The sequence below is a fragment of the Leuciscus leuciscus genome, assembly GCF_965113295.1.
Source record: "Leuciscus leuciscus genome assembly, chromosome: 1".
In the NCBI taxonomy this organism is placed as follows: Eukaryota; Metazoa; Chordata; class Actinopteri; order Cypriniformes; family Leuciscidae; genus Leuciscus; species Leuciscus leuciscus.
The window spans coordinates 76,822,148-76,847,682 of record NC_138725.1 but is presented as its reverse complement, the minus strand read 5'-3'; the positions used below and the strand labels follow the sequence as shown (position 1 = coordinate 76,847,682).

The 25,535-nt window shown below is 38.1% G+C and overlaps 3 protein-coding genes across 3 annotated transcripts in view; 1 reads left to right on the top strand and 2 right to left on the bottom strand.

The window, feature by feature from the left end:
- Positions 1-19,395, top strand: part of otop2 (otopetrin 2) — a 33,074-nt gene extending 13,679 nt beyond the window's left edge. Inside the window, exons 2-9 of the mRNA XM_082185614.1 lie at positions 10,263-10,367; positions 11,768-11,840; positions 12,245-12,560; positions 13,207-13,343; positions 13,427-13,485; positions 14,509-14,657; positions 15,685-16,505; positions 17,794-19,395. Coding sequence (XP_082041740.1) covers positions 10,324-10,367; positions 11,768-11,840; positions 12,245-12,560; positions 13,207-13,343; positions 13,427-13,485; positions 14,509-14,657; positions 15,685-16,505; positions 17,794-17,964 — 1,770 coding nt within the window. The 5' untranslated portion in view covers positions 10,263-10,323 and the 3' untranslated portion in view covers positions 17,965-19,395. The remainder of the gene's footprint in view (positions 1-10,262; positions 10,368-11,767; positions 11,841-12,244; positions 12,561-13,206; positions 13,344-13,426; positions 13,486-14,508; positions 14,658-15,684; positions 16,506-17,793) is intronic.
- Positions 136-8,973, bottom strand: ush1ga (Usher syndrome 1Ga (autosomal recessive)). Its single transcript, XM_082186036.1, has 3 exons — positions 8,691-8,973; positions 4,126-4,576; positions 136-3,586 (listed from the first exon to the last, which is right to left on the bottom strand). Exons 1-3 carry the CDS (start codon positions 8,852-8,854, stop codon positions 2,777-2,779), a joined length of 1,425 nt encoding a protein of 474 aa, XP_082042162.1. The 5' UTR covers positions 8,855-8,973; the 3' UTR covers positions 136-2,776.
- Positions 19,396-19,599: 204 nt separating the features above from the next.
- hid1a (HID1 domain containing a) overlaps positions 19,600-25,535 on the bottom strand; it is a 33,006-nt gene continuing 27,070 nt past the window's right edge. The window contains exons 16-19 of the mRNA XM_082185358.1: positions 25,411-25,500; positions 22,531-22,622; positions 22,304-22,462; positions 19,600-20,245 (exon numbers count right to left, since the gene is read on the bottom strand). Of these exons, the coding sequence (XP_082041484.1) occupies positions 20,182-20,245; positions 22,304-22,462; positions 22,531-22,622; positions 25,411-25,500 (405 nt within the window). The 3' untranslated portion in view covers positions 19,600-20,181. The remainder of the gene's footprint in view (positions 20,246-22,303; positions 22,463-22,530; positions 22,623-25,410; positions 25,501-25,535) is intronic.

The following is a 25,535-nucleotide window of genomic DNA, read 5'->3' as shown; positions in this document are numbered from 1 at the left end:
ATGTGCAATTGCCAGTGTTTATATACAATAATTCCATGTGAAGTTTGTTGCCACAACATTTACCTTTCCAATATCAAAGGAAACTCTCCTCATCAGAAGCCAGTCTGTGCAAACAAGTCATTAATATCAGGTTAAACCTCCGGTTTTGAGGTGACAACTTTTAATGCAAGACTGACTCCGCTTATGACAAATACTATTATTCACTCTTAAAAATAAAGATACCTAGACAGAAACGTAGTATCGGCCCACATCCGGAGAACCACTGCACGTTTGTCTTTATCTGACATGCTCAGTTCAGTTAATGAAGCTCTCTTCTAACGAGCTGATGATCTAAATCTGGTCAAATTGTTACATAAGTAAGACATACAGATACAAAATGTTCAGTGATTGAAAATCACTTTAAATCACCAGTACAAAGATGGTTTTCTAAAGTAAAATAATACCGTTTAGCTCTTATTAGGAGTGATTGGTGACGTCTATATATATATATATTATACACTGTAAATTTAGCATAATTATATATCCTATAGGGATCATTGAGGTTATTGCTCATAACAAATTTGTTAGTTTTTACAGTCATGACATTTACAGCCTTTTCGTTCGGGATACTGTAGAATGAAACAATAGATAAAGTTCATTAATACTTAACAAAATGACTATTCTCCATTTTTAAACGTTAACACATTATTCAACAAACGATCAGACAAACAAAACCACACTTCACACAAAAAAAAATATCGCAAGTTTATGAATTTGTTTAATAGTTACATACCAGCAATAAATAAAGTTAATGTATGCGTTATAAAACATGGCTATTATAAATATTAAAAGGAAGACATCATGTAATAATTCAATCACAGACGGACGTTAAAGAACCTGCTGTACTTGCAGACCTGTGCGTGAACCTGTTTACTGACAATATCCAAAAAAAAGTTCACAGTTCATCAAAAGAAACTGCGGTTGTTGATAAGCGAAACGACTCGTGGTAATGAGTTCTGCAAGTTAAAGCTGCAGGATCAACAAAGGGCTCTCTGTGTAAGCCAACTCAACCATGCATCACACACAACTCATCCAATTACTCGTGTTTCAAAAAAACATGTTATGGCCAGATACATGTAAACATTATGTGTAACATAATGTGAGGGTGTATAGACAAACGCTTTTATCCTACATACAATCCCCACAACAGCAACACTGACATCAAGGTTGTATTAATCCATGTATTCAAATCTCCCTGTGTGTCAATAAAAAGACTAGCAAAGCTACAATTACCACCGTGAACTGATCTTCGCTTGTCTTAACAAAGAACTATGAAACATTTGTCAAATTATATACACAAAGTTATGTCGTAAATGACATTTTGCATAGAAATGTGCAGGCACTGAGGAAATATGCCCCATGGGGGCAGAAATATTATAAGACTACGAGTGCGTGTAATGAGATGTGACCTCATTTTCGCTCTCTACATTTGCCACATGACACGTGATAACCATTACATTTGAACTTAATTACCATTTTTATGCATATTGCGCTGTTTGTGTCAGTTACAGAGGTAATATAGCCTAGTCTTTCAGCTATTTCAACATCGGTCCACTATAAACCTTTGCTGTAAAAGTTTTATTGCATTATTACAAGAGACTCTTTCTTCATACCACAGGTTGTTTTTTTATTTCTGCCTGATTTTGAGTTGATTTAGGCCAAGGGTGTTCAATCCTGCTCCATTTCCCTAATTAAACATTCCTGAACGAGCTAAAAATCAGTTGGGATCACTAGAAACTTCCGAGCAGGTGTTTTCAGGTGTATCCAGTTAAAACGGTGTTGTGTTAGCTAAGTTAATAACTAATGATCTTTGCAACGGAAGTGAATCAACCAAAAACTAACTTTAGCTGAACAATAACTCTGAGCCAAAACCAATCTCTGTTACTTTAATATCCTATTATCAGTGTAAAGCTGCTTTGAAACAATCTATATGGTTAAAAGCAATGTATAAATGAAGGTGACTTGACTTTTGGTGTAACAGAAGCAAGCTAGTAAGAGCTGTGCATGTAAACCTCACCACCACCTGGTCTTAAAAGGCCCACTAGCGACTGGTTTTTAGCGTCCTTGTTAGCGTGTCCAGAGACGCCGGTTCGAATCCCGCTTGAATTGGGTCGAGTAAGACCGGTTACATTGGCGCTAAACTCTGCAGGACGGTGACTGTCCAGGAGCAGGATTGGACACTCTTAGGAGCTGTTTACACGACACCGTTATCAACTAAAAACGTAAAACTTGTTATGCGTTTTGGCTGTTCGTTTTCACGACAATGGCGTCTGAAAACGCAAACTTTTGAAAACGGGTTTCAGAGTGCAAGTTTTTGTAAACGGTCTCCGTGTAAACAACAAAAACGCAAATCTCTGAAGGCGATGACGTCGTGCACATGCGTATTACGTGTCCAGTCTATAGTGTTTCATCGCCATCTACTGGCCTGGCAGCAGAATACAGCGTTTTTAGATGGTTTTCGCAGATCCGTGTGAATGGGGATCGTGTTTTGACAATAGTGTCGTCTGTACACAGAAAACTCGTAAGAAGCGTATCGTTGTCGTGTAAACGTACCCTTAGTTTAGGCTTCTGTCTCTTTAGCATCTCTGCTGCATTGTTTCATTGGCCAAATGTTGACAAAGTAACTTTTCCCATCTTCAAAGAAAAAAAAAAAGTGTACAATGGTTCTGTAAACTCTTACCAATTCTTCAACTTTAAACATTCATTGAGGTAAAAACAAGACTATAATGGAAGAACTTCACAACTCAGTGTCTTCTATGCAACCTGGCTCCTCGATGGCCTCCAGTCGGCGCTGGCATGCGTCTATGATCTTCTTTCGGGGTCCCAACGGGATGTGAATGCTCTTGAGGTCGGCATCGGAGCACAGCAGCAGGGCATCCAGGTCGATCTTTTCTCTTTTGAAGACGGGAATGAACTCGTTCATGTTTTGAGTGGCTAGGAACACTTCCAGTGGGCTTGTTTCCGGCTCGTCATCGTCATCCAGTCCCAGCTCAACCTCGTCCCAAGGCAGCTCTTGCACGTTCCTCTCTTGAAGGCTATGGGCGCTACCGATGCTATCGTCATCTAAACTGGGCACGCGATGCATTCGACTACGCAGGCGCACATTATCGACCCGATCGCTGCCTGCAAGACTGCCTTCATCTCTTCTACCGATGCCAAAAAGTCCACCGCTCACGTAGTTTCGCCGGAAAACCATTGTGCCCAAACCGGGACGGTTAAAGAGCGAGTCGTGGCCCGAGTCGGTGCTGATCTCTGAGTAGTCCACATCTTGACCATGCAGGTCGGGTTCACTGATGGCACGCGAGACGGCATCGTCGTTGTCGTTGGGGAACATGTCACGTATGTTGCGACGAGACCGGTCCTTAGGGTTGACGTACGTGCCCTGCTTCAGAAACATGACGTCGTTGCCTAGCTGTAGGCCGGACAAAGAGCGGACACTCTTCCGGCCATCTTCGTAAATCTTGAATGTCCCGTCACCTTGCTGCTTCTTCTTCTCAAGCTTCCTCTGGATTTTAGTTTTGCCCCTGGCTGTGGCGTGGAGAGTAGCCTAGAGCGACAAAGTTGGCAAAAGGGTTAAAAATCTGCTTCAGTGACTGTGGCTTGTAACTAACATCAAATATTTAAAGTCCCCCTGTTATCCCTTAAAACTTATCTTTGATCACCAAAATGACATATTTAAACGTTTTTCCCTGTAAATAAAAATCTATATGTTTTAAAATAGATTGAATGTAACTCTACACCCTTGCCTTATTTAGTAAACGCGGTTCTATGAATATGCAAATGAGCCCCGCCTCCAAACCGTGTTTTTGAGACTGTCTTTGGTTCACGGCAGTTTTAAGGAGAAAATGCTCAGCAATGATATTGACTGATGAATTTACACATGGTTTGTCTTAACGCACATTAAAAACACCACATGGACATATAAAGAACATTAAAAACTTAATTTTTCACCACAGGGGGACTTGGAGTATTGAAAATCGATAGCCTAGAGCGACAAAGTTGGCAAAAGGGTAAAAATCTGCCTCAGTGACTGTGGCTTGTAACTAACATCAATAACCATCGAAGAGCAATCTGAGAGTTTCTGACCTGGGAGTATGGCACATTAGTGGCAGTGCTGAAGTGGTGTAACTTGCGACTCAAGGTGCTGCTGGCGTAGCTGGAGAAGCTCATGGCGTCCGAAACCGAAGCTTCGGTTGTCTCTCTCTGAAACTTACGCTCCATACGCCGCCGGTGTTTCTGCTGCAGTTTAACACACTCCTTGATGCGCCGTTCAGCGTCACGGAAAGCCCGGTCCTTCAGTTTGCTCACGAGCTTGGGGTTGAGCGCCGTCTGCTTGGCAGCGATGGAGTCCAGATAGCGCACACTATCCATGTGGTTCTTGGTGGCGGCCATGTCCAAAGGCGTGTGGTAATCGTTGTCCAGGCACCACACATTGGCACCAAACGACACCAGGAAGGACAGGCAGTTGAGATGGCCATTGGAGGCGGCCAGGTGGAGTGGCGTGTTCCCCCATATGTCACACTTGTCTGGGTTCCCCCTGAAAGTAGAGCCGGGATAGAGATCCATATCAGGTGTGGCATTTAACGGTGACCTTTATGAAACTAGTAATCCTGTTACTGGAGATCTACCTTCCTGCCAAGTTCAGCTCCAACCCTGATCAAACACAACTGAACCAGATAATTAAGATCTCCAGGAGCACTTGATAATTACAGACAGGTGTGCTGGATCAGGGTTGGATCTGAAGTCTTCAGGTAGTGAGATCTCCAGGAACAGGATTGGGGAACCCTGACCCTATGATATAAGTTATATACAGGGTTTGAAATTAACTTTTTCACTCACCGGCCAATTTGGCTACTTAATTTTTAAGTTATCGGCCATTCAGAACTTCTACTAGCCAAAAAAATTAAATAAAAAATATATACAGTATATACCATATATTATTCAGACACCAGACATCATTTTTTATATTTTATAGAGTAGGCCTAAACATAATAAGTAACACGCCAAATTGGCTCGTGATGTGACAGCGTTACCTGTTATCAACCCAGTTGATTTTTACCCGCATTTGGCGAGTGTTAATTTTAAACCCTGGTTATATTTAATACATAACATGGCAACATAATTCACACTTTCATGTGTTAGGTGACATTGGATACGTCTGTCATTATCACTTGTTTTATCCCCCCAAGAATAGCTGAGACCACAATGGCAATCCCATGATTTTTTGATTATGTTTTCAGCACTGGCTTGTCATCCATGAAGGCCAGTGAATAATGCATAGGTCTATGAAACCGAAACAACCAGCTCAGCACAATTGATATCTAAAATCATCAAATGTCATAAAAGAGCAAACAAGGTGTGTTATATAACGCAAAACAATCTCATAAAGCAAATCTTAGTATGTTTTCTTATATAAGCCAGTAATCCGGAGACTTCTCTGCTAATGCCGAGACCCAGAGCACTGGATCTGTAACACGATCTCCTGCCTGAATAAGAGTAACTAACCAGGTGTCTCCTTACTAGGGGGAATGATAGTTGCTCAGGTGATGTCACACTAAATTCCTGCATAACCTGATCAACAAAGAAGCTGATTTCTGAATTAATGTCGCGGCATGCCATCATTTGACCTCTAGAAACGACATACTTTTCACTTTTCCTTCCAGAAAAGTGTGCATTTTAAGCACAAATCTGGTTCATTGAAGTGTTATCTACAAACACATACAGAGTACAATTCTATAAAATGATCATTTGCATCAAGTTCTCTGTTAGATATGATCACACATTTCCATTAGAGCTCGGTATGTATGTTACAAGTACTCGCTATCTGATGCACTTTGCATTATGACTCAATACAATGGGATGCATTACGATATGATAATTGGATTGCTTGAAATTAAACTCAGATTGAAACTTTACTTTGCTTTACATTTGGCCAGTAAAATCCCTACTAGGCGACTTAAAAATGCTGGTTTTAGAGTTTGACTTGATTTATTTCTTCTTCTTTAACTTAGTTTTTAAAAATTATACGAATGATGCACACAAATACATTTTTAATATATTATTTTAAAAAGAATCAATGCAATATAGGGAAATTAAAAAGCATGTCCAGCCCTAAATTTCACAATACAGTTAAGCTGCATCCCTCTGTTTTCTATAACGAGTGCTGGCTGAGCCTAATTCATATTTAATGGGTGACAGGTGAAGCCTTGCAGTGATGCATTATGGATGAGAAAAGCTGCAAGGTTTTCACGGTTAGCAAAGGGAGCCGTGTGCTGTACTGGGTCAAGCCAGAATTGGGATTATGACCCGCTAACCTGCTTGACCTTGATTTTTTGCATGCCAATACTTCAAACACTTATTTTATCACATACATGTATTGCCCTGTAAAATAAGAGACCCTTATAGATCCTTATCCAAAACAATCAGACATGTACTGCAGATGTCTTGTGTGAGTTATGAACTGTCATTTTTATCCCACTAATACTGTCAGATAATAAGATGTATGACTGTCAGAACATTTTAACATACTGGAACAGGACTATTATATAAAATATCATATGCTATCTCCTAACAAATGACTGCTATATGATCCCCACCACCCATAAATGTCCATTTTTTACTGGCATTACTATTTTTACCATCATTTTATGGTCCCTTTTCTTGGCAACTTCTAATAGCATGAATCTTTATGAGTCACAAACTCTGTTCTCATGTACTGTAATGCACTAACAACCTCTTGAAAACCTTTTTTCTTGGCATTATCGTGGGAATTCATGCTTCAGGGATCCATGCGGTGCATTGACTTAATCAAGAAACACCCAAATGAAAGGATTAATTACTGAATCCCTATGTGTACATGGGCATAAGTTGGCACTAATACAGAAAATGATGTTTGCTTTGCTTCATGAGGAGATCACAGTGGCTTTCAATGGTCAAAGAATCCGATTATCCATTCAGGACTGGGAGAACTTCTGACAATTAAGAGCTTTTATAAAGGGCCACTATAGGAAACCAGGTCAGCTCTAATGAAAGCTTTTGTGTGTTTCGCTTTTATCTGCCTTCTATCGGCATTAAACAGAGCGGCCTTCGATCAAATCATGTAGAATTGTTAATGGATCCTTAGTGATAAAACAACTCAAATGACACTGCAAACAAATAAGGGCCACAAAGAAGTATCAAGGGCTGTATTTCCGTCTTAAGGTGCATTCAAGGTATAAATGTTTAATCAGCCCATACCTTAACAGGGAATCGAACCTATAACCTTGGTGTTGCTAACAGCATGCTCTCCCAGTCGAGCTACAGGAACTCAAAAACCGGTACAAAAACCGATCACTAGAGCTACAGGAACTCAAAAACATGAAAAAATAAATAAATACCAGTACAAAAACCGATCACTAGAGCTACAGGAACTTAAAAATTATGAAGAAAAAACTGCAATAACTACTAGTACCAGTACAGATCACTAGAACCACAGGAACGCAAAAACAGGGGAAAAAAACATTACAAAGGCAGATCACTAGAACTACAGGAACTCAAAACCATTGATGGTTAAAAAATGGCTAAAGAAACACCATTACAAAAACAGATCACTAGAACTACAGGAACTCAAAAGCATGGAAAAAAAACGGCAAACAATTACCAGTACCAAAATAGATGTCTAGAACTACAGGCCCTTAAAAACATGAAGAAGAAAAAAAAATGAAAAAAAAAAACAGTACAAAAACAGATAGTTAGAACAACAGGAACTATAAAACATGAAATACCAACAAATACCAGAACAAAACCAAAAATAGCCTGTAGTTGTGTCTATAAATATTTGGTTTTCATGCTTAATTGGTTTTCATGTATTATAAAGTGCAGTTGATTTTTTTATTCTACAGTATCTGACTCTTTAAAATGGCTTTAGTTGATGTAATCAAATGTAGTGAGTGTTGAGATTCAGTTTTACATGATGTTTTTGACTTGAATAAAACCAGTTAGTTTATATGTCACCAGAAGTACGTTTTGGGGTAACTGGTAACACTGTACAATAAGGGTCATTAGTTAACATTAGTTAATACTAACATCATGACCATAAGCAATACATTTATTATTACAGTATTTATTAATCTTTTTTAACGTTAGTTAATAAAAAATACAGCTGTTCATTGTTTGTTCACAGTGCATTAACTAATGTTAACAAGATTTTAATAAAGTATTAGTAAATGTTGAAATTAACATTAATAAATGCTGTATACGTGCAGTTCATTATTAGTTCATGCTTATTACTGTGAACTAATGAACCTGGTATATTAATATAACGTTGTACTGTGAATAAACTTAACCATTTATGGTGTCCTGTTAATCTGACCTCAGTAATGGCCTCTGCAAACTGAAATATTACATAAAACCCCCATAAACATCACGAGTACAGTACAGATTTAAGGAAGTAGATTGGAGATTGAGAACTGCACACTCGATTAACCCAATAAAATCATCAAGCGCGGTGAAGAATCAGCCGTGACACCTGCATTAGGTTGTGCTGATGATATTATGACTGTAATGCCGGTTCCTGACACGCAAACATGCGGGTTAAAGACTTCAGCTGAAGTTACGGACTAACCCAGTTCATCAATGTGAGTGTAAACGCGGGCCGTGACGCGCAGTCTTACCCTCTCGCGACGATCATCCGCAGCGCGTCGAGGTTGCCGTGGTACGCGGCCCATAGCGTGGGCGTCATGCCATCCTCGTCCGGCGCGTTCAGGTCCTTGCGCGTCGCTTCCTTCAGCAGGTCGAGGTACCCATCTCGAGCTGCCTTGTGGTATTTGTCATTCATGGTGATCTCGAACCTCAGCCTCCATCACTCTTTCACTCCTCCACGCGCGCGCGGTGCTTCAGGTCTGAACCCGTGTTGCGCGCGAGAGGCGCGCGGAGTTTCCAAGGACACGTAGGACGCGCGCGCCTCTCGTGAGGGTGTGGCTTCGGCTCAGTCCTCACAAAAAGCAATCTTTTTCCCATTTGGGATTTAAATTGTAATATATTATTTGATTAAAGAAAGACTTTCGGTAACACTTTATTTTGATGGTCCCTTTTGAACATTCTGTTGACTATAAGTAACTTTGCAACTATCAGTCATTAGAGTATTAGACGACAGTCTGCTTAATATCTGCAAACTCTTTATTGTGACGCTCCTCCAAACATTTTCTACTGACTATAAGCAACTTTGCAAGTACATGTTGTTGTGTTCTAGTGTCCATTAATGTTTATCTAACCTTAACCATACCAGTCTCCTAATACTCTATTAAAGGTATAGCGGAGGATCTTTCCAAATTTTAGATAAGACCCGCCCTCTCCACTTTTTGAAAAGTTTGATTGATTCACCAGAATGATTGACAATTAGGAGGACCAATAGTTTAGACTACCCACCAGGAAGTAAAACATCCTCCACTATACCTTTAATACTCTAATGGGAGTTATACCACAGAATGTGTTAAAGGGACCATCAAAATAAAGTGAAACCAGACTTTCTTGCAAAAGAGCCCTGCTCCCAAAACATACACACATATACTCAAACGCCGCATTAAGCAAAACTATTATGTTGTTTAATAGATTATTAGTTAATATATATTCAATTAAAGTGGCCCCCAAAATGTAAGAAGTGCAAATGTAATGCATCAAACCACGTGATATTATATTTATACATGAACCCACTTTTTAAGCTAAACATTTCACACACACACACACAAAGGTTTGAAATATACACTATATTGTATATTTCAAACCTTTGTGTGTGTGTGTGTGTGTGTGTGTGTGTGTGTGTGTGTGTGTGTGTGTGTGTGTGTGTGTGTGTGTGTGAAATGTTTAGCATGGAAAGTGTGTTCATGCTCTTGCTTTGATATTTTGTTATGCAAATATTGTTTTCATATCTTTATTTTGTGGCTTTAGCGACCAAATATTACCGGAATATTCATGCTTTAACACGAAATATTGATGCAGCTGTAAATGTAAGCAATTATTCATATATAACCTCTGTGAGTTCCTACCGGGCATTGACACTTCAATCAATACTGTTATTTATTGGGGTTATATATGCATGGCATTTATTTCACGATGTCCCATATTCTGTGGCATTATCACACACAGCTCCACTGATGTTTGAAGATTTATTATTTAATTGCACATTGTCTCCCAGATGTTCTTTTTTTTTTTCTAATTATTTGTGTACTGTGTGTTGTGTCTGACAGGTTACAGGTCCTTCAGCGTTACGACAGTAAATCACTGTGTCGGCGAGTGTATATATGTGCCATGAAGTGGCACGCTCCTCAGAAGGCCAGTGGTTTCTACTCGTGGTAAGTGGAGGACACTAAATGTGCCACTTTTTGTTGAACTACTCTCTTGTTAGTGCTTTTTGCTAATTTAATAAATGTATCTGCCAAATAGTCTTCAGCTTTTGCACCGAAAACATTTTTTTTGCTGCCGTCTTAATTTTATTTAAGAACAATCAAATTGGGTGTTTAAGTCATTTCAACTTAAATTACATTAATCTGACTTAAATAAATTGAGTTGAATCTTGTATAACTTTAAAAAAGGAGTTAAAGCAATGTAAAAACGGTAACACTTTACAATAAAGTTAATTTGTTAACCAACTAACATGAATTAACAATGAGTAATACATTTGTTACAGTATTTCTTAATCTTTGTTGATGTTAGTTGTTCATAATTGTTTGTTCATGTTAGTGCATTAGCTAATGCTAACAAATACAACTTTTGATTTTAATAATGTATTAGCAAATGTTGAAATTAATATTAACTAAGATTAATAAATGCTGTCGAAGTATTGTTCATTCTTAGTTCATGTTAACTAAGGTATTTAACTAATGTTAACTAACGAACCTTATTGTAAAGTGTTACCGTAATAACATATGTTCTCATAACTTATTACACGCTTATTACAGTGTGTGTACCATGTTCACTCTTGAAATACGGATCTGCTAATATTGTTGCAAGTCGCTATGAATAAAAGAGCCTGTTAAATGATAGTAATCATTTAATAATGATTGTAATAATGCTGCTTTTAATATTGGTGCATGGTTTTAAACATTAATAATCGCCATTAATGCATAGCACTTATAGGTCACAAAAGAAACAATGGCACAATTCATCTCTAACTGTATAAGTGTACTCACAAATTTACAATGAAATTGGGTGAGGCTCAATATCGCATTGATCCGGAAAAGCAGAGTAAATAAAGGCTTAATATTTTGAAAACAGATATGGCTGAGGTAAATAAAAGCGTAATATTTGTTGATGACTCAAGGGTGAGGGTGTCTGATCAGAAGTTCACTTTTCCTCCGTCACCAAACACACACACACACACTGAGAGAGTGGAGGTGGTACAGGTAGCGCTCTTGTTAAACACTGTTATCACAATAGCTGAGGGCCATTGGCTGGCCCTGGTCCAGTGCAAGCAAAGGTAAATCTTTTTAGATTTCCAATATTGTCAAGTCAGATTTGAGGATGCAGGTCTCCTTCAGATGAGGGGCCGACGCAGGACGAGACGTAAGCGGAAGAAAGGGGGAGGTGATTGTTTAGATGCGGGTTGAAGTATTTAAGCAGCTCGAGGAAGCTAGACTTCTTCTAACTCTTTGGCTTGACAGCTGATCTTCACACGCTTCATACTCCATACATCCAGAAGACTCTTTGCAACTTGGACTCAATTGCATCTTGACTTGTGTTTTCTTGTGGACAGCTCTTCTAACTCAATCAACATGACGACCAAGGAAGACCTTGAAGCCATCGAGAACCAGATATCCACCATCCAAGTTAGTACCAATGATCGTGATTTTTTTACAGGAAAAATGCTTACGGTGAAAAACTATTAATTGATTAACAGAAAGTTTACGTGTTATATATATACGGTGAATGACTGTGATAGATCAAACCGTACATTTAATGTACTTTTTTTTTACAGTAAAATATCGTTAAATTTACAGTTGTGAAATGGAAATGGAAAGTCACTGCATAATTTACAGTAATAAAAACGTAAATTGACATTCCCACAATTTCCACAAATTAATATTATATTGCATAATGAAATAACTTTTTTTACTGTAAATTTAAGTCTGTAAAACCTAAAATTAAAATTATCTAAAAATGTTACGGTAAATTTCTGACAGCCGAATTTTTACCGTAAATTTAACAGATTTTTTATTTTTTTATTTTTCAGTGCCATGGAGAGACAGCACTTCACCACACCGGCCCGGGACTTGCCCACGGCAAGTTAAAAACAGTAGAGAAGGGGCGAAACTGGGGATGGCTTCTGTCTGGGTTCATCTCCTTAAACATCCTCCTCCTGGGAATCGCCATCGTGAGCGGGAGTGTCTTCAACCAGATCCAGATCTCTTCTTCTCATCTCCTGATTTTCCTCATCTTACTCGTCATCCTCACCACCGTGTGGATGGTTTACTACAAAGTCCACACTTCTCGGGTGCACCGGGCGGTTCTCTACAAAGACAGTCATGCCGGACCGGTTTGGCTGAGAGGTACGAGTAACACTTCATTCGTACGATCAGATCCGGTTCTGCAAACTCAATTGAATTAAAGATTTCAGAAAGAACATTCGGGATGTTTTCACATCTACACTTAAACCAATATTTTTTCAGACACCGTCAACATTTCTCACATTATCACGGTTTATTCACTAGAAAATGGTACTAAAATATGACTCAGAATCGGTTGATATTTGACTGGTTTTGTCCGTCCTTCTGTTAGACTGTCTCACACATGAATTATGTTGAATATCTGTCAGCTGTTAAATTTAACTACACAATTAGATAATACCAGTTTAGATCAACCAGTTACCAAGCAATGCTTCATTGTGTTCAGTCTGTGTGTGAAAAGGTCGCATTAGCAATTAAACACTTCAGCAAAACATGATCAGGTCAAAGTGTCTGAATAATTTTTGGTCCCAAATTTTATATAAATGTTACTGGTAGTCACTGGATGAAGAGTTTTTGGGTATAATATGTCACAGTTTACTTGATTTTGCTCTCCTCACTTACATAAGTGAACTATAGAGTCCTGAACCCACTAGTAAAAAATATAAAAAATGATATCTGGCGTCTGAATAACTTTTGGTTGGACTGTATATCCTCAAGTGCTTATACTGTGCTTGTGTGTGTTCATCAGCTGGACTGGTTCTGTTTGGCGTCTGCAGTGTAATGATGGATATTTTCAAGATCATGTTTTACGTGGGTCGAATCCACTGCGAATCGCCCGTGAAAATCGCCTTCCCTGTTGTGCAAGCTCTGTTTGTCATCGTCCAGGTATGGAGAACTTCTCCTGCTCTTCTAGGTTATTCATTCTTGTGTTTATAGATCATTTAAATAAACTCTCTTCCATATTCCAGACGTACGTCCTCTGGGTCCACGCCAAAGACTGCGTACAGATACAGCAGATCATCACACGGTGAGTCCTTGCACTGAAAAACAGTAACTTTTTCACTTGATAAAATCCTTGTAACAATTTTTAACACGTTTATAAACATAAATGTTACTGCTACTACTCTGTTATTATCACATAAAACATCGAACTTAACATTCATTTGACATTTAATTGAAGTAATTAAGTAAATATTACTTAATTACATTTAATTTCACATATAGAATTAAGTAACATCAACTTAACTAAGTTAAGTAAATTTAACAAAATAAACTTTTTTACTCAAACAATATAACACTGAATTAAACCACACTTTTAAAGTGTATGCGTTACTTAGAAACATCTAAGGTAATAATACAATAGATATTGTATAAATTCCATTCAGTATCTACATAATAGAAGTAACATGGCACTTGACAACAGAGACCTAACCCTATTTGGTACACAATTACGATAACATTCGATAGATCGTTTATGAGTATCAACCTTATTAATTATTCATGCCCCACTGCATGATGGGAACACTTGTATTAGAAAAGTTGAGTTGGTTTTACTTAATTTTATATCGTTGATATTTACGCGTCAATGATAAGCTTGAATTGAGTGCAAATATAGGCTTTACTTTTTTTTTTTTTATCTTTCCCTGAACTTACTTTTTCCATGTAGAAATTACATTCGTTTCTTTCCGTAGCATTCACTTACATTTTTTATCAGTGTGGTTTCAAGAGAATGTGTGGGTTGTTATATGGTTTAGTTATTTTATTTCCTTGTATTTTGCCATCTTGACCTCCTCGTGGTGTAGTCAGGAAGGGAAATGAATGGGAAAGTCTGACAAATGTAGGCAAATGATCACACCCTTTCAGATCCGTGAAGGAAACGATCTGTTTGTAACCGACACTTCGGGCCCATTGACTGTAGAGTTGTGTGAAGCAATGAGCACACATTTTTAAAGTTAGCTCAAGGAAATGTTTAGTTCTGATAGGACACCTACTCATGTATGCTTCTAGTGTTACTGTATAGTGATATTATTTACTCTCTCTCTTGTTGTAGATGTGGCCTGATGTTGACCTTGTCCACGAACCTCATGGTGTGGATGACGGCCGTGACTGAGGAGTCGCTCCATCAAACAGTGGCTCCAATGGACCCTTCGTACAACGGTTCCTCAAACAGCGGCCACAGCTTCAACGGCACCATACAAGGTGCTTGACGTGCACACTTTTGAGACTTGCGTGATTATATTGTACATCCAAAGTACACTATTAAACAAATTCCGTAAAATTTACCGTAAAAAATACGGTAGCAGCATTTTAGGTTTTTACAGACTTTACTTAAATTTACAGTAAAAAAAAAAAACGTATTTCATTATCTGATATAATGTTAATTTACCGACATATTGAAGTGCTAATATCTGTTTTGTATCATTGTAATACTCTGACAACCACCAATCACAGTGGAGATGAGAGTCACATGATCAATCAAAGCTCATCTCAAGCTGAGGAAGTTAATATTAATATATAGAAGCTGCTCAGTGTCATTCACACAAACACTAAACACCAAACATTAATTTTACAACATTAAATGTAACATAAAACCCTAATGTTAATAACTGATTAGAAAAACTACTAAGAAACAGTTATTTCAACAAAAATGCATCAAACGTGAAGTTGTGGGAATGTCAATTTATGGTTTTTCACTGTAAATTATACAATGATTTGTTCTTTTTCACGTCCAAAAACTGTACATTTTATGTTATTGTACTGTAAAATGTACAGTTAGATCTATTACAGTTATTCACCGTATATATAGTACGGAAACTTTCTGTTAACTAATTAACAGTTTTTCACCGTTTTCTTACCGTTAAAATCACGATCATTTCAGTTTGTCATTAGCAAAGTTGCAATTCTCAATCAAACCTCATTCCTTGCCCAGACAGCAACATAGTGTCGGCCCAGATCCGGCCCACATCCGGTTACGCGTTGAATCCAATGTGGGCCAGATCTGGGCCGACTGTCTGATTGATATGCTTAATTTTTGGCTTTCGGGTGCAAGTACACTTTTAGTAAGGATCCTACGCACAGTTTTATAAATGAGACCCCTGATCCGGCCCACATCCGGTATACGCATGTACCGGATGTGGGGCGGATCTGGGCCGACTGTCTGATTGATATGCTTAATGTGGCTATATGTAGAGCATCTCTTTGACGTTCCCTGTTGTCTTTCTTTCAGTCCGTGCTGAAGACAGCGAATGCAAGTGTAGCCATAACTTGTGTGACATTTTCGAGAAGGCCTTTTACTACCTGTACCCCTTCAACATCGAGTACAGCCTCTTCGCCTCCGCCTTGGCCTACGTCATGTGGAAGAACGTGGGCCGGCAGATGGACGAGCACCACAGTCACAAGCTGCGCTTCAGCCCGTGGGACGTCCTCATCGGGCCGGTGGCGGGTCTGATCGTCCTGGTGGCGGGTCTGGCGACATTCGTGGTCTACGAGGTGGACGTGGCCCAAGGAGACCCGAAAAAGACTGAGAGAGCGTTAATAATGCATTACATCATGAACATAGTCGTAATCATTCTCATGTCCATCACGTGTCTAATCGGCTGTGTGATTTTCCGCATGGATAAGAGGGAGCAAGTGTCGGGGAAGAACCCGACGAGGAGTCTGGATGTCGGGCTTCTCGTGGGAGCGTCTTTAGGACAGTTCCTCATTTGTTACTTCATTATCGTCGCGGTACTGGCGTCAGGGGTCATGGGGAACACGGATGGGCTCAACCTGGCCTGCGCTATCCTGACCGTGATCCAGTTGTGTCTGCAGAACGCTTTCCTCATCAAGGGCCTCCACCGGGAGCCGTTCATCGAGACGGAGACGGAGACGAGCTCCGTGTTCGCCAACGTCATGGCCGTGAGAGAGAGAGACCCGGAGAGGAGGAGCAGCTCGATCGTCCCGACTCACGCGCTCCCCATCCCGCTGGGGATCCTTCAGGGGCGCCTCTCCTGGAAGAGGAGGGTCCTTAAGGAGATCTGCGCATTCCTGTTGCTCTGCAACGTCATTGTGAGTATCTGACCCTTGATGCTTTTTATTGAGTTGGGGGGGAGACACATGTTTTTTCTTTAAAGTCCCACTGAAGCGTGCAGCTTTGTTTGATGCGTTGACCTAACTTCCACTGAAACAGCAAGCTAAGGCGGGACATATTGAATGGCTCCGCCCCCTTTTCAAACCGCCAATAGCGTTTAGTTTACCTCACAGATTGTCATTTTAAGTATCTGACCCTTGATCATTTTTGAGTTAAGGTCCTTGCACACTGAGACTGAAATTTTCGTACGTTAAAAAATAAATACAACCTCAGTCGCGTTTATACACATAGCCTCAGAAACTTCCGTCCATCATAAAAAAATTGGATCGGGTTCAATTATCTGCGTTTTTCGCAGCGTTTTGACAATTCAGAGCCACCGAAAGACGAATACGAAAAGTTTTCCAATTACATTATTATTTATTTGTTACACAAAGCTTAAAATTAGGCCATTTACAGCTGGTATTAAGATGCATTTTGGTCGATCGGATCACAAGTGGACGACGCTAAATACAGGTGTAAACGGGGTCTAAAACGTTTTGAGCTTGTCCACCTCTCTCACAGAGGGAATTGAAAACACATCTGATCGGATTGCTTTCGTAGTGTGAACGCTCATGTGATCGAATGTGTTTGAACAGCCACAAAAGATCGTCTTCTCTCCGTCTACTGATCTACTGATCTAAAGCGTGAACATTATGGGAAGAGCTCTAGCCAGACGGGGTTTAAACTTTGACAACTGAAGACCCAAGTTTGTTTTGAAGATGAAATCATACCAAACACAATGTTCTCTCATCATTCCTGATTTCTAACACACACTCACAGCGTTCGGCTGGTCTTGTGTCTGTCAGAGCAGAAACTAAAGCTGATGCTCTTAGTGTGTTTTTCCGTCGTCTCTAGACGCGTATGTAAATTCGACCCTCCCCTCGAAGAAATCAGGACATAAGTGTTTTAAAGTGGACAAAAGAGACGGAATAAAACACCAGGTGTAAACGGGAATGTGTCTCCCTCGTCCACTTTTGATCCGATCGACCAAAACACATCAATACCAGGTGTAAACAGAGCCTATAAACCAAAATAACTAATTTTAGGGCCTTAGAGCTGTAGGCGGAGAAATAAATGGTTCTACTCTCTATTTTTGTCTTATTCGCCTTAATTTGGACAAGCCTGCATTAAAATTCGGAGTTTTGCTCGTTCTGAATACTCTTTTGTCTCTTTAAAACATCAGTCAGACCATATTGTAATTCTGTACGTTGCTTGTGTGTTTCGCAGCTGTGGATCATGCCCGCCTTCGGAGCCCGGCCTCAGTTCGACAACACCGTCGGATCGGATGTTTACGAGTTTCAAACGTGGGCAGCCGTGGTGAACATCGGGATGCCGTTCGGGATCTTCTACCGGTTGCACTCAGTGGCCAGTCTGTTCGAGGTCTGCCTCACCTCGTAAACCAGCGGACCACTCATGAACTGTACGCGCTTATGCACATTGTAAAATATATGTATATTTTTTTATAGTAGCTGTATTTTTGTGTAGTTGAAAGTGAAATTTTGTACATTTTTATTGGATAGTGTGTTAGTGTGAATGTGTGTGTGTGTGGAGATCTTAGACCATGTTCAACTGAAATCCTTTTTTTTTTATATGTGAATAAATATGTTCTGAGATATGGCCCCTGTTACAGGTGACTGCAGTGAAATCCTCGGGAGTTAATCCCGGAGATCTTGCCCTCTCATTCCCAGTGTCTGTGTATTCTGGTCACTATGTACCCAGATTAAAACGAGCACACATATTGCTGTACTCCCCCTGTTTTACTTAATGCTCTCCTTCATTGTGAATAAATGAAGTCAAAAACGTGACACAGTGAGAAGCGTGTTTCTTTTGTACTCTATATCCTCTCAATATATTGGGACAAATTTTGAACAAATACACAAACATTAAAACACATGTCTTGATCTGCGCCACAAGCTCTCATAAATACTGCCACAAATCAAGAGCAACATTCGGGTTACAGTAATCGGCACTTTAAACAACATGATGAACATATGCAGAAATTCAAAAACCACAAGCTAATCTTTCTATTTGATTGTTTATCATATTTTTTCATATCTAGCCAGTAGCTCCACTTCAAACATCAAGCGATATTTACACGATCTCAATAGCAAAACCGATATGCAGACAAAAATAGAGATATTGATATACCATCAAACAACTTCTTTATAATACTTTGGAAACAACATTTTTTGTACATTTTCACGAGTCAGAAGTTTTGGATCGGTTAATATTTTTAATGTTTTTAAAAGAAGTCTCTTCTGCTCACCAAAGCTGCATTTATTTTATCAAAAAAAAAAATATATATATATATTGTTAAATATTATAACAATTTGAAATTACATTTTAAAATATATTAAAATAGAAAAGTTACGCTCAAGAAACATTAATGATTAATATCAGTTGAAAACAGTGTACAATTGTTTTTCAGGATTCTTTGATGAATATAAAGTTCAAAAGAACAGCATTTATCTGAAATATAATCTTTTGTAACATTATAAATGTCTTTACTGTAACTTTTGATCAATTTAATTCATCCTTGATGAATAAAAGTATTATTTTATTTCCCCCAAAAAATAAAATAGAAATTCTTACTGACCACAAACTTTTAAACGTTAGTGTTTAATGTTACAAAAGCTTCTATTTGAGATAAATGCTGTTCTTTTGAACTTTCTGTTCATCAAATAATCATGAAAATAAAAATGTAAATAACTGTTTTCAACATTAATAATAATAATAATAAATGTTTCTTGATCATCAAATCATCATATTATACTGATTTCTGAAGGATCATGTGACACTGAAGACTGGAGTAATGATGCATAAATTACACTTTACTATATATTCACATAGAAAACAGCTGTTTTAAATTGTAATTATATATATATATATATGAATATATAGTAAAGTGTAATTTATGCATCATTACTCCAGTCTTTTTTTTATTTTGATTTATTTGATTGAAATTTATTTGATTGAATATATAAATATATATATATATATATATATATATATATATATATATATATTCAATCAAATAAATGCAGCATTGGTGAGCATAAGAGACTTCTTTTAAAAACATTAAAAATCCAAAACGTTTGACTGGTAGTGTGTGTGAATTCATCTAAACCAGCTTTTTGATTTTTCTTCCAGTTATTCTTCATCCCAGACTTGACTAATAGTGAAAATTGGGAGTAATGTAATACATAATGCATGTTCCAACAAGTAACAAAAAAGGAGGATTCAGCAATATCACCCTCTTGTGGCGACATTAATACAATCCAAAGGTCTTTGTCAATGCTTGATAACTTCTAAAAGCCTCCTAGAAATTATTCACAAGGCTTTTTCGATACTATAAATATCATTCCTTCCTATAATAAGCACTTTATTCCTATAAAAAGCACAGTGAGAGAGAGTTTCACATGTCTGGGCTGCTGAACACAGTATGCCTGTAGTATGGAGCGATGGTTTATATATAGACGTGTTATCATCTGAACACCAGCCAGCGCTGGCGGCTCGACTGGCAGCTTCAGTGGCGGCTCACAGTTCTCTGGGAAACGGGAACGGGTTAAAGCGAAAGGACAAGGCCAGGTGAGGTCTCAGTGTCACGGGTCATCTTTACATCCTCTGGATCTCGAAGAGACGCACGTCGGTGTCGTACCAGATCGGAGGATCCACGTTACTGAAGCGACAGGAGACACCATGTTAAACTCATCAGAGTATTACACTCACACACAGATCCAGCACTGTTTCTTATTCCAGACATCAACAGAAAGAAAAACCCTCTAATAAAATAATTAAATTAAATTAAATAAAAAAATAGAAATGTGACCTGATCAAACCAAAACTGTGTCAAATACATCATTTCATAATTTTATGCTAAGAGTCAGGCAAAAACATTTTTAAGGCACATTGTGCTAGTCTCTTTAAATCTAACATATTATTTAATAACAGAATATTCTGTTTGAAATAATGTAGAGCGGGATTTTATTTAATCTATCGGACATGTTAGGGGTGAAACAAGCTGTAATATCTGTATATTACCTCATATTCATGTGCATTCATTGTATATCATTCTAGATTTTATGATCTCGCCACTGTCGCCTCTGGCTTGCTAAATATTCAACACTATTATTGATCTGACTGAAGTGACGCTGTTAAATGAGCTGGACGATGACATCACTGTTTTCTGCAGAACTGCTTTATAGATGAAATGAACTCATTTAATAATTGATCTTTACAGCAGAATCAACACTGAGTAACTTCAGCTGAACACTGACACTGTTTTCTTGTAGAGCTGAAATTAACTCTGTTTGAATCATTTCCCTGTTTTCACTGTAAAGCTGCTTTACCGTATAGCAGCGCAATCAGGATTTTGTTTGAATAAGAAATGAATGTATGGAATCTAAATTTTATAATATATATATATAATAAGCTGTGACGTAGTTAATCTGGTTTATTCCTTGTCTTTCGGCTGGTAGAAGTTCTGAATGGCCGGTAACTTAAACATTTAGCCGGTGAGTGAAAAAGTTAATTTCAAACCCTGAGCGCAATATAAATAAAGGTGACTTGACCACCTGACTCTCAAGAGTGTTTGATAATGGATGAGAATGTTGATATGTTTGGTCTTGGTGGAGTAGATCTGTTCTGCTGCTGATGTCCACTACAGCACACATACGTTACTCGATCTGTACAGGACGAGCTGGGGAGGGAGGAGGGCTTCTGGACGCGTTCGGCACCGCTACAGCAAACGCTGACCAGCTTTTGAAGGATGAGCAAGCGAGTTTATTGGCTACTGATACAGCAGGAACCAATCAGCTGTGCGCATGACAGAACTTTGTACATTATGAAAATAATTGTATTATTTCTACGCCCCAAGACGCTTTGCGCGAATTATGGGTGTACCTTCCGTTAAGCTGTGAACAATCAATGAAGGGCTCGCTCTTTTTAAAAACTGAGTACAATGAGATGACATTATTATGGAAGCTTGTTTCCGCCACTGAATAATAAATAAATAATAATAATTGCGACTTTTCATCTAACAATTCTGACTTTTTTTCTCAGAATTGCGAGAAATGAAGTCAGAATTGTGAGAAATAAAGTCGCAATTCTGAGAAATAAAGTCGCAATTGCGAGATATAAAGTCGCAATTCTGAGAAATAAAGTCTTAATTTTGAGAAATAAAGTCGCAATTGCGAGATATAAAGTCGCAATTCTGAGAAATAAAGTCGCGTTTCTGAGAAATAAAGTCGCAATTGCGAGATATAAAGTCTTAATTCTGATAAATAAAGTCGCAATTCTGAGAAATAAAGTCGCAATTGCGAGATATAAAGTCTTAATTCTGAGAAATAAAGTCTTAACATTAAAAGGACATTTAAAAGTGTAAAAGCATCAACAAGGCTCTTTCAACAGACTGTGAATAGCCCCAAAAGCGCGATTCTTTCCACAGCTGTAACGGACGGGTTAAATATCACTGTAGTAATACACTGTATATCTGTATTATGTAACATACGTTGCCTTAATCTAAAATGTTCATTAACTTCAGCATCGCGTGATACTATTTCAAAGTCATATCCGTCATTTTGACGGATAATAAATCGTATTTACCTGTGAAAACAAACCTGGAAAGAGACGTGAGGATTTGAGGAGGAAAACTTTGTGCATTCCAGTGAATTATTAATGGGATATTATCGTATATTAAATCGGGAGAACCGACCACAGACTGTAGTGTCATACTAACCGCAAGTAAATGACTCCCCACATGTACGTGCGAAACCACATGGCGGTTCCCGCGTTGGCCTGGTATTTCCGGATGAGAATGGGATGGGGAACGGGAAGCAGACCCACTAGAGTGCCATGCTGAAGAAACTTCAGGATCTCCGACTCATCCGTCAGACCCCTGATGGAAGAAACACGCCGTCATATTTCACATCAGACCACATGCAGCGATCAGTGACCGACTCTTACTTGTCGATGCAGATCTTCTCCACCTGTGGCACCAGTACTTGCAGCAAGCGCATGATGGTTTGCAGTGGGAGTTTACTCTTCCAGGACAGGACCTGATGTGAGCGCAAATCAAGTTAAAATGGTTAACTTTACATTTACGTAAGCGACTTCAAGGTACACCTTTACAGTCTTATCAGTTCTTGCTTTCCCTGGGGATCGAACCCATGAGCTTGAGGTTGCAAGCGCCAACGCTCTACAGTTTGAGCTACAGGAAAGCACTTAGAGATGTATCTTGGTGTTCTTGTGTTTGTGATTATGAGGTGCTGGTTATTGTATAATAACGGAAGTAGTGATGATTATAAACGGTTCTTATTATATATCTTGATATTGTAAATGGTGACATGTACAATAGTACAATAATGATTATTATATATTATTGATATCACTGTTGTTATTGTAAAACTGTGATTAAACATTATGCTAGGATATGGTTATATTTTTTATATGATGTGGTTATTATAAAAATCGGGACATATTTGAATGTTTACGATAATGAGGATTATCATATAGCATTACTGTGATTATTGAGATGCCATAATGTAACTGTAAGAAACTATAATATCAAATAGATTATGATCAAAACAAATGAATTATTATTAATTTAACTGTTAATGGCAGCGGCTATATGGGAAGGAATTAAGGGTGGGAGCAAATGAGTTTTACTTCTTTCCACTCCCTTTTGAGCAACTATTATTAGTGTAATGTATGTGGATATGTGTATCAAAATTGTAATGTGTGTGTGTGTGTGTGTGTGTGTGTACAGGTACACATGTGTATATGTATACATGTATGTATATGTGTATTTGTATAGTTATTATTTGTAATGTGTAATGTGTATATGTATGTGTATATGTGTGTATATGGGAGATAAACTGTGCTATGTTTTTTTTAATATTGTGTTAATACACACACATATATATATATATATTTGTCTTTTTTTATTGCTCGTAATAAACTTCAATCAAATCAAATCAAAAAATGTACATCCGAGTGCAACGGGTTTTCGACAAAGAAAAAAATCTGAGGCGGTGACTGTGCTCCTGTTGCTGATTGGATGTTGAGATGTGGATGTCGAGGTTTAGGGGCGGGGACTAAAGCGGACATAAGTTATGATATTTTGACTATAAATTACAAAACAATTAACAAACAAACAGCTTAATCTTTATTGTGATGTCTTATTAAATCAGGCATAATATATTCTGTTATATAACGGAAAAAAAAAGAGAGAAAAAAAGTAAAGCTGCCAGTGTGTGTTCTGCACATGTGATGTCAAACGAAAATACTAAATACTTTATTTTCCTTTTGATTTTTTCTTTTCTTTTGTCTATGGGGAGTGTTATGTGCTAAACTGAACCAAACAAGTTTAAGCCTATATAAAACCATGAGTTTTGATTACACCAATATAAACATTACTTCAAATAAATGACACGGTGGTTTCATATTTTTCAGGGTGAAATGTGGGTTTCTGAAACAAACAGACAAAAAAAAACAAAAAAAACAAAAACAAATCATCAATTGTTTCTATGAGGATTTGGGAAATTAAATGCTAACCAAAAGAAACGGAAAAACTGATGATATGGCAAATGTGCCGCAGAACCTTATTTACCAAACTGCTCATGAACTTGCCCAAGTAAGGAATAATTGACTCAGAGCCATTGAATTATTAGATAAATAATGCACACGCTGTTGTGCGTAGGACTACTTTATCTGTGCGTTTACTGGAGAATAACTGCACACCTTAGAATGTTCGTCAACCAATCAGAATCAAGCATTCAACAGCCCCATGGTATAATCAATGTTATTAATCGGTTAAATATGCAAATGAGAAGATTACTGCATAAACATGAAATAAGATGATTATGTTAAAGGACTAAGATCACCCAAAATGGAAAACTCTGCTATTATTTACTCAATCTAGTGTTGTTACAAACCTCTATGCTGTTATTTTCCCATGAAAACCCAAAGGGAACTACATTTGAAGAATCTTTATTTAGCCGCGTCTTTCAAACTGTTCCTTTTGTGTTCATTGAAACATACAGGTTTGGAAAAACGTGAAGGGCACGTACAAAAAGAAAAAAAGGAAAAAAGAAAAGAAACTCTGGGCAAATGGTTTCTTTAAAAGGGATAGATGCACTTTTATGATGGATAGATGCACTTTTATCATGGATAGATGCACTTTTATGATGATAGATGCACTTTTATGATGGATAGATGCACTTTTATCATGGATAGATGCACTTTTATTATGGATAGATGCACTTTTATGATGGATAGATGCACTTTTATGATGGATAGATGCACTTTTATGATGGATAGATGCACTTTTATGATGATAGATGCACTTTCATGGACTTCAAAACAGAAACAGCCATTCACTGCCATTATAAAGCTTGGAAGAGCCAGGGCATTTTTTATTTTAACTCCGATTGTATTCGTCTGAAAGAAGAACGTCATATACACATAGGATGACTTGAGGGTGAGTAAATCATGGGCTAATTTTAATTTAACTATTAAACTATCCCTTTAACTCAGGGGTTAATGACACTTGCCTAACAATTTCCAGTATAAAATCATTCGGAAGGACAACTGTTGCCTTTTTCGCCTTCGTTGTCATTGGCTTTTGGCTTGCTTAGTTGGGGACAAAAGAGTTCCCTTTCAAAGAGACCAAAACCATGCATTTACTCCAAATGGTTCAAGAACAGCATGCAATTTATTTTGGGTATGCCTTTTTTTTTTGTTGGTGTTTTATAGGATTTTTGAAACAATCTGCACTATATAAATAAAGGTGACTTGACTTGACTTGACTAATCCTAAAGGCAGTGTTGATGAAGGTTTTCTCACCCAGTCGGGTTTGGGATTCCAGTGGCTGACGGATGATGAAGAGCTGGACAGACGTCTCCTCGCCATCTCTGCCTCGGTGTAGAAGACATCCTAGCAAGAGAATCACTGTTATCACCTGCGTTTGA